Below are 13,710 nucleotides of genomic sequence, written 5' to 3' on the forward strand. Positions count from 1 at the left end.
AAAACTCACAGAATGGGAGAAAATATTTGTAAACCATACATCTGATAAGGGGCTAATATCGAAAATGTATAAGAGTTCAATCAACTCAATAACAATAAAACAAATAGATTAAAATTTGCTCAAAGGAAGGAAGGGCCAAGATGGTGGATGAGAAGCAGCGTGCATACACTGCTCTCATGGAGAGGATCAAAAGTATTGAGTAGATAATCACTTTCAGATTGATCATATAAGAGAGAGCATTGGGAATCAACAGCGAGGCACTTGGCAGCATCCAAAGAGGACAGGGAAGTGGGGCAACCCACTCAACAGGATTGCAGGTACCCAGGGAAGGCATCCACACATGGGGAAATGATACAGGAGAGAACTCCACACATCCACCGCAGACATTGCAATATGAGCTGCTGAAGTGCCCCCCCCCCACCACCACATCAGGCCTCTGGACTTATACAGGAGCTGGCTAGAGAATGTGCAGCAGTGTTGCTCCAGAGAGAAGGCACTCTGGAGCAGTGTTGCTCCAGAAACCCTGGGCACTACAGCTGTAGCCATTTTGAGGTCCCAGCCCAGAGCTCTGTGTCTATGTAGAGGTCAGCTCAATTGCTGCCACTACCCCTTTGCCTCTGCTGGGCAGGGAAGGTAGTAGGGAGACAAGGAGCTTTCTCATGCCCCATGAGCAGGTACCATGTGTCCCCCCACCACCACCACCAGGAGATCCAGGTAGAGCAAGTGCCCACAGACCTAGGTAGTCTGTGGGGAGTGCAGCTGCCACTGCCAATGCCTAGGTAATTCTGTGACTAACAGACCTGGGCAGGAAAATTGCCCATGCTGCCACACTGCCACAGCTGCCAGACTGGAGTGGAGCCAATGTCTATGCCATCATATGCCACCTGCCAGGCACTATACTTCCAATGTGCACCACCTGCCCAATGCCTGCCTCTTGTATGCTGCTGTTGTTATTGGACTTGGGTGGAGCAAATGTCCACAGCCCTGGCATGAGCTGCTGCCACCTAGGTAGCTCCACCCAGCAACCACTGCCATCACCATTACAGTGTGGCAAACCCCAACAGCCACCCACCTCTACAGAGAGGGACCTGTCCTGCCACCACCAACGCTTTCAGCAGCAGCCTGGAAGCCAGCCCACTGTATCACACAAATATGTCCCAACACCTGCTTAGATTGTGACAACCACAGGGCAACAGGGAGATGCAGGAGAACCATAGTGTTACAGGCTTACAATGCCCCCACTCCTCTCCTGCCTGATCAATATTCCAGAACAGGACTCAAGCACACCATCTAAGGACCTCTCCCTCTCTTCAGTGAGCAACAGGGTTCTCAAAAGAGGAGAACAGGGTTACCACAAAGCTATCTGTTTTGAGCTGACAGAAGAGGTTCCAGGTGAAAAACAACCAGCATAAGAACTCTGGCAACATGAAAAAAACAGGCTGTTTTGGCATCCCAAAAGGATCCAACTGACTCTCCAGCAATGGACTCCAACTAAATGGAAATTATGGGAAATGTCAGATATGGAATTCAGAGTATGAATCACAAGTAAGATAAATGGGATTGATGAGAAAGTTGAAAAACAACACAAAGAAATTTTTTAAAGAATCAGGAGATGAATAAAATATTCACTAAGGAGCTAGATAATCCAAGAAAAATGTAACAGAACTTCTAGAAATGAAAGAGTAATTTAGGAAATTTCAAAATACAGTGGAAAGTCTTAACAACAGACTAAACCAAGCAGAAGAAAGAATTTCAGAGTTAGACGACAAGGCTTTCAAATTAGCTCAGTCAATCAAAAATGAAGAAAAAAGAATCAAGAAGAATGAACAATCTCTCCAAGAAATATGGGACTATGTAAAATGAAAAATATAAGAATCATAAGTATCCCTGAGGGAAAAGAAGAAAAAGCAAAAAGTCTGAAAAACCTATTTAAGGGAATAATGAAGGAAAATTTCCCTGGTATTGCCAGAGATTTAGACATACATATACAAGAAGGTCATTGAACATTTGTAAGAAGTCATCACAAATAGGACATGACCAAGGAAAATAGTCATCAGTATTGCCAAAGGCAAAGTGAAGGAGAAAATCCTACAAGCTGTGAGATGAACGCAAAAAGTTACTTACAAAGGAAAATCCATCAGACTAACAGCATACTTCTCATCTGAAACCTTACAAGCCAGAAGGGATTTGAGTCTTATTGTTAGTATTCTTAAATAGAATAACTTACAGCCAAGAATTTTGTACAATATCTTTCAAAACTAAGTTTCATAAGTGAAAGAGAAATAAAGTATTTCCCAGAAAAACAAACACACACTAAGGGAATTTGTCACCACTACACTTGTTCTACAAGAAAATGTCTAAAAGTACTGTATACATGGAACAGACAATAGATATCCACCAGTGTAAAAACACCCAAAAGTTAAAACTTACAGATCTTACAAAACAATAACACAGGGAGAAAACAAAGCAATTAGATAACAATCAATATCATGACCAGAACAGTATCTCATATATGTACACTAACATTGAATGTAAATGGTATAAATGCCCCCACTTAAAAGATAAAAATTGGCAGAATGGACAAATGGATAACAAAAAACCCCAAATACTTGCTGTCTTTAAGAAATCCACTTAACTGACAAAGATTCTCATAAACTAAAGGTAAAGGGGTGGAAAAATATTCTACACAAATGGAAACCAAAATATATAATAGAATTTAAATCAAAATAGTAAAGAAAATGGTCATTATGTACTGATAAAGGGATCAATTCAACAAGAAGATATAGCAATCCTAAATGTACATATACCTAACTAGAGAGCTCCTGGATTCATAAAAAAATTCTACCAGATATAAGGAAAGAAATAAACAGCAGTATCATAACAGCAAGGGATTCCACACTCTAGTGATAGACCTAGACATAACATCGAGGCAGAAAATCAACAAAGTTCAGGACCTGGACTTTTTTAAGTCCAGGAACACTGGACTTAAATGGGATGCTAGGACAAATGGACCTAACAGGTGTTTACAGAACATTTTACCCAATAACTGCAGAGTATACGTTCTTCTCATCAACACATGGGACATGTTAGGCTACACATTAGTCTCAGCTAATTTAGAAAAATTGAAATTATACCATGTGTCTTCTAGACCACAGTGGAATAAAACTACCAATAAAACTAATTCCAACAGGAACTCTCAAAACTACACAAATACCTGTAAATTAAACAACTTGCTGTTGAATGTCATTGAGTTAATGATGAAATTAAGATAGAAATCAAAAAACCTTTCAAATTGAATAACAAAAGTGACACAAATTTTCAAAAACTTCTGGGATACAGGAAAAGCAGTGCTAAGAGGGAAGTTCACAACACTAAGTTCCTTCATTAAAAAGAGATAAAGATCGCAAATTAACAGAGTAATGACACTCCTTAAGGAACTATAAAAATAACAAATGAAATAGAAACCAAAAAAACACAAAGGATCAATAAAATTAAAAGTTTGTTCTGTGAAAAGATAACCAAAGCAATAACTACAACTAGATTAACCAAAAATTGAAGTGATTCAAATAAGCTCAATCAGAAATGAAAAAGGAAACATTACAACTGGTATCACAGAAAGACAAAATATCGTCTGATGCTACTATGAAAATCTCTACACACACAACTAGAAAATCTAGAGGAAATGGATAAATTTTTGAAAACACACAACATCCCAAGCTTGAATCAGGAAGAAATAGAAATCCTGACCAGACCAATAATTAGTAGTGAGATTGAAACAGTAATAAAAAAAATCTCCTAAAAACAACAACAACAACAAAGCCAAAGACCAGATGGATTCATAGCCATATTAAACGGGACCCACAAAGAACTTGCACCTATCCTACTGAAACTGTTCCATAAGACCAAGATAAAGGAAACGTCCCTAACTCACTTTATGAGCCAGTATCATTCTGAAACCAAAGCCAGGAAAGAACACAACAAGGAAAGAAAACTACAGACCAATACCCCTCATAAACAGAGATGCAAAAATCCTCAATAAAACACTAGCAAACCAAATCCAACAGCACATCAAAAAGAAAATTCACCATGATTAAGTAGGTTTCATCTAGGGATGTGGTTCAACATATGCAAATCAATAAATGTGATTCACCACATAAACAGAATTAAAAAGAAAAACCATATCATCATCTCAATGGATACAGAAAAAGCATTTGATAAAATCCAACACTACTTCATGATAAAAATCCTCAACAATCTAAGCATAGAAGGAACATATTTCAAAATAATAAAAGCCATATATGACAAACCCAAACTAAGGCCAACATCATATTTAATGGGTGAAAGTTGAAAGCATTATACCTAAGAACTGGAACCAGATAAGGTTGCCCACTATCTCCACTTCTATTCAACATAGTGCTAGAAGTCCTTGCCAGAGCAATCAGACAAGAAAAGGAAATTAAGGTGTCTGAAAGGGGCAGAAGAGGTCAAACTCTCACTCTATGCTGATGATATGCTATTATACCTAGAAAATCCCAAAGATGCATCCAAGAGACTCCTGGAATTGATAAATGAATTTAGTAAAGTCTCAGGATACAAATTAATGCACGCAAATCAGTGGCATTCATATATGCCAATAACAGTTGAGCCAAAAATCAAATCAAAGATGCAACACTTTTCACAATAACATCAAAGAAATTTAAATATTTAAGAATATATTTAACGAAGGAGGTGAGAGATATTTATATGTAGAACTACAAAACACTGAGAAAAGAAATTGTAGATGATGTACACAGATAAAATACCCACCATGCTCATGGATTGATAGAATAAATGTTGTCAAAATGTCCATTCTACCTAAAGTGATCTACAGAAGTAATGCAATCCCATCAAAATTCAAGCATCATTCTTTACAGATTTAGAAAAAAATAATTCTACACTTCATCTGGAACCAGAGAAGGCCTCATATAGTCAAAGCAATCTTAAGCAAAAAGAAAAAATTGTGAGGCATCAGTCTGTCAGACTTCAGTCTTTACCATAAGCCTATAAAAACCAAAACAGAATGGTACTAGCACAAGAATAGAGATATAGACCTTTGGAATAGTATGGAGAACCCAGATATAAAACCATCTTCATATTGTCATCTAATCTTCAACAAAGCAGACAAAAGTATACATTGGAAAAAAGAATTATTATTCAATAAGTGATGCTAAGAAAACTGAATATCCACATGGAGAAAATTGAAACTGGATCCCCTTCTCTCACTTCTCACAAAAATCAACTCACGTTGGATAACTGACTTAAACCTAAGGCATGAAACCTTAAGAATTCTGGAAAAAAATGTGGGGAAGACTCTTTTAGATGTCGGCCTAGGTAAAGAATTTATAAAGAAGATCCCCAAAGCAATCACAGCAGCAACAAAAATAAACAAATGGGACCTGATCAAATTAAAAAGCTTCTGCACAGCCAAGAAAAATGTTTTTAGAGCAAATAGACAACCTACAGAGTGGGAGAAAATATTTGTTTTCTACACATCCAATCAAGGGCTGATAACTAGAATCTATATAGAACTTAAGAAAATCAACAAGAAAAAATCAAACAACCCCATCAATAAATGGGCAAAGGACATGAACAGAGACTTTTCAAAAAAGGCAGAATAAAGGCCAGCAAACATATAAAAAATTGCTCAACATCTCTAATCATTAGGGAAATGCAAATCAAAACTACAATGAGATATCACCTATCTCCTCCAGTGAGAATGGCCTCCATCAAAAAGGCCCAAAATAACAAATGCTAGCATGGGTGTGGAGAGATTGGAACACTTTTACACTGTTGGTGGGACTAAAAATTAGTAAATCCCTGTGGAAAGTAATCTGGAGATACCTCAAAGAGCTAAACATAGAAATACCATCTGATCCAGTAATCCCACTACTAGGCATCTATCAGAGGAAAAAAAAGACATGCTATAATAAAGATATTTACACTTGAATGTTTAGGGCATCACAATTTATAATTGCAAAGATGTGGAAACAACCCAAATGCCCATCAATACATGAGTGGATTAATTAAATGTGATATATACATATATATATATATATATTATGGATTACTACTCGAGTATAAAAAACAATGGTGATCTAGCACCTCTTATATTATCCTGGATAGAGATTGAGCCCAATCTTCAAAGTGAGGTATCACAAAGATGGAAAAACATGCACCACATGTACTTGCCATCAAACTGGTACTAATTGATCAACACTACGGTGCTCATATGGCAGAAATACTCACTGTGTGCCAGTTGAGAAGGCACCTTGAGGGGTGAGGGATAGAGGGGATAGGTTGGTAAACCCACAGCTAATGGAGACAGGTGCACTGTATGGGGGAAGCACACGCTTGTGGCCCTGTCTTGAGTGAGGCAAATGCCTTTCATGTAACCAAAATGTTTGTACCCCCATAATATCCTCAATTTAAAAAAATTTAAATATTAAAAAAAAATAAATGGTTCTGGGAAAATTAGGTAGCCTCATGCAGAAGAATGGAACTGGATCCCTACCTCTCACCATATACGAAAATTTAACTCAAGATGGATTAAAGACTTAAGTCTTATGTTAAGTGAAATAAGCCAGGCACAGAAAGACAAATACTGCATGATCTCACTCACATATGGGAGCCAAAAAAGCCAAACTCACTGAAGCAGAGAGGAGAATGGTGGTTACCGGGGACTGGGGAAAGGCTGGATGTGGGGAAAGGACAGATGTTGGTCAAAGGGGACAAAGTTTCAGTTAGACAGGAGCAATAAGATTTAGAGATCTATTGCACAATATGGTGAACCATAGATAATAATGCATCGTATATTTAAAAATTTCTAAACAAGTAGATTTTTAAAGTTCTTGCCACCAAGAGGGTAGGTATGTGAAGTGATGAATAAGTTAATAAGCTTGATTTACTCTGTCTATAGTATATATATATATCAAATTTTACAGCACAAATATATACAATTGTCAAGTAAAAACTTTAATATTATAAAAACTTGAGATCATACACATACATTCTTACACACACACATATAAATATGCTTGGCAAATTTCAAGAAAAAACTTTTTTCCTAGTGATTACTTTTGAGAATAAGATTGAATATATGGGTTGAGAGGAAGTCTCAAATTTTCAATGTTTTCTTGTGCTGATGCATGTGTGATTTACACAATAAATTTTAAAGAGTCCTAGTCACCAAAATCCCTATAAATTCCATGAGGTATGTTCATTCTTCATTTCATTTGCATGCTAGGTATTGAGGACACAAAGACATGTGAAGAATAAACTCTTATTTCAAGATATTCATTTAGTAAGAACCACAGTCCAAAGACACATGTGTATAAAATCTCTAATGTATAGAGATCTCTAAGATCTCTAGGTTAAAGATAATTAGAATATTAGGAGGAAAATAGAGAAAGGGCTAAGGACGTTCAGAGATTACTTCGTAATGGAGAGGCCAAGAGAGTCTTCATGGAGATTAAAGTAGCTGAGAAAAACTTTAGAGAACTGAAATGATAGAAACAAATAGAGAACAACTGATGGGAATCCCAAAGACAGGAAATAGGGGCTAAGGGACAAGAGTATAGTGAAGATTATAATGATGTAATTCAAGGAAAAATATTCCCTTCAACATGAGAACTCTCCAGCTCTATTCCTTAGAAGCCAGGTTAAGGTAGAGAGTTAACGGTGTTGCTAGGCAACATTGTTTATGATAACAATCATCTGTCATCTTATCATTGTTTATGATAACAATCATCTATTGATCCATCTACAGTTCTTCCTAGTCCAGATACAACTGGACTAGGGAGTTGTATCTGGACTAGGAGTTGTATCTGGATTAGGAAGAACTGTAGAGGATCTACAAATACCTGATGGGGAGCCATTGAAATAGACTTTCCTGAGCACCTTGACTCTTATAACTGAGAGATTCCTTACAGGAAATCTGAAAAGCAGGGCCTAGGGAATTTTTATAAGAGACATTGGCTTATGAGACTTTTAAACTGGGGTAATTCAGCACCTGTCCTATGCGACTCTCTTTTTTTTTCTTTTTTTTTTTAATTTTTTTTTATTTTGGCATATTATGGGGGTACAGATTTTAAGGTTTCAATAAATGCCCATTTCCCCCCCTCCCCCCAAAAGTCTGAGTCTCCATCATGACCATCCCCCAGATGGTGCACATCTCACTCATTGTGTATGTATATACCCGCCCCCCTCCCCCCTCCCACCTCCCCAATACCCTATTACTGTAGCACCTATGTGTCCACTTAGGTGCTACTCAGTTAATACCAGTTTGCTGGAGAATATATCTGGTGCTTGTTTTTCCATTCTTGGGATACTTCACTTAGTAGTATGGGTTCCAGCTCTAACCAGGAAAATATAAGATGTGCTATATCACCATTGTTTCTTAGAGCTGAATAGTACTCCATGGTATACATATACCACATTTTATTAATCCATTCTTGGATTGATGGGCACTTGGGCTGTTTCCACAGCCTTGCAATTATGAATTGTGCTGCTATAAACATTCGAGTGCAGGTGTCTTTTTTGTAGAGTGTCACTGGATCATTTGGGTAGATGCCCAGCAATGGGATTGCTGGATCAAATGGTAGATTCACTTGTATCACTTTACCTTGAACCTGAGCTGCCAACTGGGTGGCCAAAGAGGGCTGTGTGGGCTGTTGCCTAGGCAGCTGAGGACTTCTTCCAGGGAAGGGGAACCCCTGATGCTGCTCTTCTGGGAAGACGTATTTATGTCCTACATGTGTGTCAAGTGTGGCCATCTGAATGTTTAAGTAACCTGAAGAAGTTCCCCTGTACCCTTGATCAGTATTGGCAGATGGGTTTAAGGAATGTCAAAACATTTTAGCTGTAGCAGAGAGATATCAATGGGAGTGTAAAATCTAGAACACAAGAGACAGATTTTAGTCTAATCATGAAAGATTTAAATGCCAGATTGTGGAAAATAGATTGTAATCTAAGTTTTGGAAGCAAGTAGGACCCTGATAGCTTTCTAGTAGAGACTTAATATGATTAATTTTTTTTCAAATCATCTTATCAGACAAGTAATATGGTTCCTAATATATGTTGGAAGAAAAGTCAGAGATTGGTTTAGTGAAAGGTGATGTAGGACCAACCTAGATGGCTGAAGAATTGATGAAAGTACTAATAAGTACTGATAAGACAGGACTAATTTCTGAAAGACTGAGGGTAGAGCAGTAGCCAGAGACTGGGAGGAGGCCGAGCCTGACATCTAGTGGAGAGATCTGATTTGCAGCTATTGCAATTTACCTCATCATTTCCTGTTTCCTGCCTGAACCCCCAGGCATTATTGAACTCAAGTTTAAATTCCCATAATTTATAAAGGTCACTCAAGATGGTCTGACAAAAAATACAAGTACATTGAGATAGCTATTTGAATAGTAATTTTAAAAAGAAGAAATGTTTGGACTTTTTAAAAAAATAAAACATTCATCTTTTCTCCTTGGGACCCAAAGAGTGACTTAAACACTGAAAAATAAATTTGAGAAAATTAATTTCCAGTACTTCTTTTCCTAAATTATATGATGGCATTTTCCATAGGGACTATTATTGGTTATACAAACAGAAACACACACAAACATTCAACCATTTTTCCACCTTTTATTCCTTCTTGAAATTTACATTCTCATTTCTTTTACTTCTCTCTTTTTATAAACCTTATTTCTGTGTACATTACACTGTCTGCTTCCATGTTTTTCTTCTCCACTGACAAGCCTCCCTTTTTCTTGCCTGCACTCCTCCTAGCATTTAAATGGTTTAAAACATTAAAACAATACAATATTCACTTTTCCAAATAAATACATATTTTGAAACTCCTTTAATCTCTGGCTATGAAAGAGCTAAAAAATGCTCAAAATGCAGAAAACGCCCTTGAAGTGTTAGGAATTATGACACAGTCTTTTCAAGTTTTCAGTAAACGTACACCATAAAATGAAAAAGAACAAAGAAAATCATTCACTTAAAAGTACCATCTTGTTTCTAAATTCCTTGAAGTGTCCCTGATCTTTTCTTGAATGCTTTTTTTCCTCCTATGTCTATGTATGTTGGAACAAGTAAAATGTACCTGCAAATGTCTTGTGAACTTGAAACACTTTTGGCACTAGACAAGCACTGAAATTCTTTCTCCCAAATCTACCAGTAGTCAAAATATAAAGCATGTTTTTAAACTCATTCTTTCTCAGAAGAATAAGCCTAAGAAGTAAAGGAAATAGAAAAGAAATGGAGATGCAGCATATTAACCCAAGCAAAAGTAGCTAACTGGTCACAGTCCTAATCATAACCCAATGGTAAAGGACAGCTTCCTGCCTTTCATTAACAATTTTTTAAAGGCATTTATTCTTTCTGTCTCTTTAGGAAATCAACTTACAACAATCAACTTGTGTGTACTTAGACCAGATGCTATTTCACTCAGGTGCTAAAACTGTACACTTTGCTAACTGTAAGGCTTTTTCAAAAATAATTCTCATCCAAAATAAAAAGTGGTACAACTCTTTGCTTTTGAGAACACTCATCTCTTCCCTAGGGTTAACAAGCTATAAAGAATCCCGAGGCACAAGTCAAAAAGACTATAAAAAGAGACTTGAAAGTTTCAAAGAAAAAAACCCCTAAGCACTAAATAAGCTCAAGAAGCTTAACTACTTGAAGTGTCTGAGTCTGAGTTTCAGCGTCAACAAGACAGCAGTGGAGGAGTGTTTAAAGATGTGTGGCATGTTGCCTCCTTTAAATCAAGAGCATCTAAGTGGCCAAATGGGCAAGGTATTTCAAAATAGTAGGTAAGGAGGGAACAGGAGTGCTACTGTTTTTGTTGTTGTTAATAGAGTTCATTTACAGGGATGATACCATTAGGAGCCCTCTACCGCTTAACAACTGTATGAACCTTAGTATGAAACCTAAGCCTCATTATCCTTAAGTGTAAAGTGGGGCTTGTATTAGGTTTCTATTACTGCTGTAAAAAGTTACCACAACCTTAGTGGTTTAGAGCAACAAAAAATGGGCTGGGCACAGTGGCTCACGCGAGTAATCCTAGCGCTCTGGGAGGCCGAGGGAGGTAGATCATTTGAGCTCAGGAGTTCGAGACCAGCCTGAGCAAGAGCAAGACCCTGTCTCTACTCAAAAAATAGAAAGAAATTAGCTGGAAAACTTAAAATATATAGAAAAAATTAGCCAGACATGGTGGCGCATGCCTGTAGTCCCAGCTATTTGGGAGGCTGAGGCAGGAGGATAGCCTGAGCCCAGAAGTTTGAGGTTGCTGTGAGCTAGGCTGATGCTTATGGCACTCTAGCCCGGGCAACAGAATGAGACTATGTCTCAGGGAAAATAAAATGTATTATTTTAAAGTTCTCGAAATCAGAAGTCTGAAACTCGTTTCACTGAGCTAAAATCAAATTATCAGCAGGACTGTATTCCTTCTAGAAGCTCTAGGGGAGAATCCATTTCTGTGCCTTTTCTAGCTCCTAGAGGCTGTCCAAATACCTTGGCTTGTGTCCCCCTTCCATCTGCAAAGCCAGCAATGGCCAGTTGAGTCTTTCTCACATCTTCTCATTCTCACTGACCCTCCTGCCTTCTTCTTTCACTTATAAGTACCCCTATGATTATGGTGGGCACCTGGATAATCCAGGATATTCTCCCAATCTCCAGATCAGCTGATTAGCTGCCTTAATTCCACCTGTAGCCTCAATTCTCTCTCGCCATGTAGCATAATATATTCACAGGGTCTGGGGGTTAGGACATGGACATCATTGGGGGCCATAATTGTGCCCAACATAGACATCATAAGATTCTTGTGAAAAATAAATAACAATATAATGTGCAAAATGCTTACACACTGCCCATAGAAAGCACACAATAAATATTACGCACATAAAAATACTTATAGAAAAGGTGGATATGAGTCACTAAATCTAACTTAACTAGTCAAATCCAAAGTAAACAAGGATGCATATAATGGCTGGATTTTCTTTTCAGGTACTTAACTGGACATTCCTATTAATGCCCATTGTATTCTGAATAATTCCCATTTAAAACACATTCGTAATTCAGTTTCAGTCATTTTGTAGATTGAGAGCACCCACCACACTCAGGCTTTCATGAGGTCATTGTTTCAGCAGTGACAATCAGAGTTTGCTAAGAGACATTGTTAACTTGCTAGAGTTGGCACAAAGACACAGTGATTAAGCAAGCAGGACACGTCTCCCAAGAGAAGTCACAGACATAGAACGTCAAGTAGGAACCTCTAAAGAGAAATCTGGGAGCGCCACTGCTTTCCATTATGCTCTATTCAGTTCTGAGATCTAAATTGCTGCTGATTTTTCATCTTTTAATCACTTCACAGAAGTTAAGTGTCCTTGGGAGGCACTACAGAGGGTAGCACATATCTCATTTCATTGATTCGAAATTAATTTGATCTTTTAACTTCCAGCTACTGAGTTTCCTAGGCTGCTAAAAAAAAAAAAAAATCATCTTACAGTGAGTGTTTCTTTTTCACAAATAAAAGCCAAACTGTATAATCTGTAGTTTTTGGCAAAATTACATTTAATACTTATTTCCACTCGAATAGAAATATAAAACTTTGATCATATATAAGACTTTTTCACAATAATAAAAAAAAACATACAAAGTAATATATACAGAAATTAACTTGGTTTAACATAAGGACTTTGTCTGACACTATTCAAGATATAAGTATACCCTTTCAAAGGGTATTAACTGTTGCTTGTGCTACATTTTTCCCTGGAGACCATGAGTATTAATTTTTTGTTTTGGTTTTTTGAGACAGAGTCTCACTCTGTTGTCTGGGCTAGAGTGCTGTGGTGTCAGCCTAGCTCACAGCACCCTCAAACTCCTGGGCTCAAGCAATCTTCTGCCATAGCCTCCCGAGTAGCTGGGATTACAGGCATGCACCACCATGCCCGGCTAATTTTTTCTATATATTTTTAGTTGGCCAATTAATTTGTTTCTATTTTTAGTAGAGACAGGGTCTCTTGCTCAGGCTGGTCTCGAACTCCTGACCTTGAGCGATCCTCCTGCCTCGCCGCCCAGAGTGCTAGCATTCCTCTAAAAATATTTCAATGTATTCGAAGCTCTAAGAGGGAATAAAGATCCCCATTTTACAAAGGAAAAATATTTGAGACCTACAGAATTGAAATGAGTTCAAATGGACAAAGCAAGATTGACACTTCTGTGTTCTTTCCCTTCCAAATGCTGTCCATGAGATTCCCAATGTCCCTACCAACCCTGAAGTGCCCCACTTTTTATAAATGGGGTAAGTACCATGGAAAACAGTGACAGGTGAATGAGTCCCTCAAAGCATTCCCCACTCACTTGGTATATTGCGGATCGGAGGAGGAGGCACATTGTTAATAGCTATCATGTGAGACAAAATAGCTGCTGGAAGAGAAGACATAGGCATCTTGACGGCTTAAAGGTGGCTGATCAGAGGCTAGTGGAAAAGTAAATGATCACTCTCTTCCTTGAGGTCATAAATCAGAACCTTCAAGGTAGTCTTTCATAGGTTGAGTCCTATAGAATCTTCTTGGTCACAGATCTTATCCATTGTTTGTGTAATGTTTCCAAGAGTGATGTCTAGACCAGGAAGAACTATGTTGTATCCTAGTCCAGCGATATTTATGAGAGGGACTTTGT

At 37.8% G+C, this 13,710-nt stretch overlaps 1 protein-coding gene across 1 annotated transcript in view; it reads right to left on the reverse strand.

The window, feature by feature from the left end:
* Window positions 1–13,506, reverse strand: part of CNBD1 (cyclic nucleotide binding domain containing 1) — a 274,214-nt gene extending 260,708 nt beyond the window's left edge. The window contains exon 1 of the mRNA XM_076005344.1: window positions 13,390–13,506. Coding sequence (XP_075861459.1) covers window positions 13,390–13,477 — 88 coding nt within the window. The 5' untranslated portion in view covers window positions 13,478–13,506. The remainder of the gene's footprint in view (window positions 1–13,389) is intronic.
* Between the last annotated feature and the right edge of the window lie 204 nt (window positions 13,507–13,710).

This window comes from Microcebus murinus, chromosome 7, assembly GCF_040939455.1.
Source record: "Microcebus murinus isolate Inina chromosome 7, M.murinus_Inina_mat1.0, whole genome shotgun sequence".
NCBI lineage: Eukaryota > Metazoa > Chordata > Mammalia > Primates > Cheirogaleidae > Microcebus > Microcebus murinus.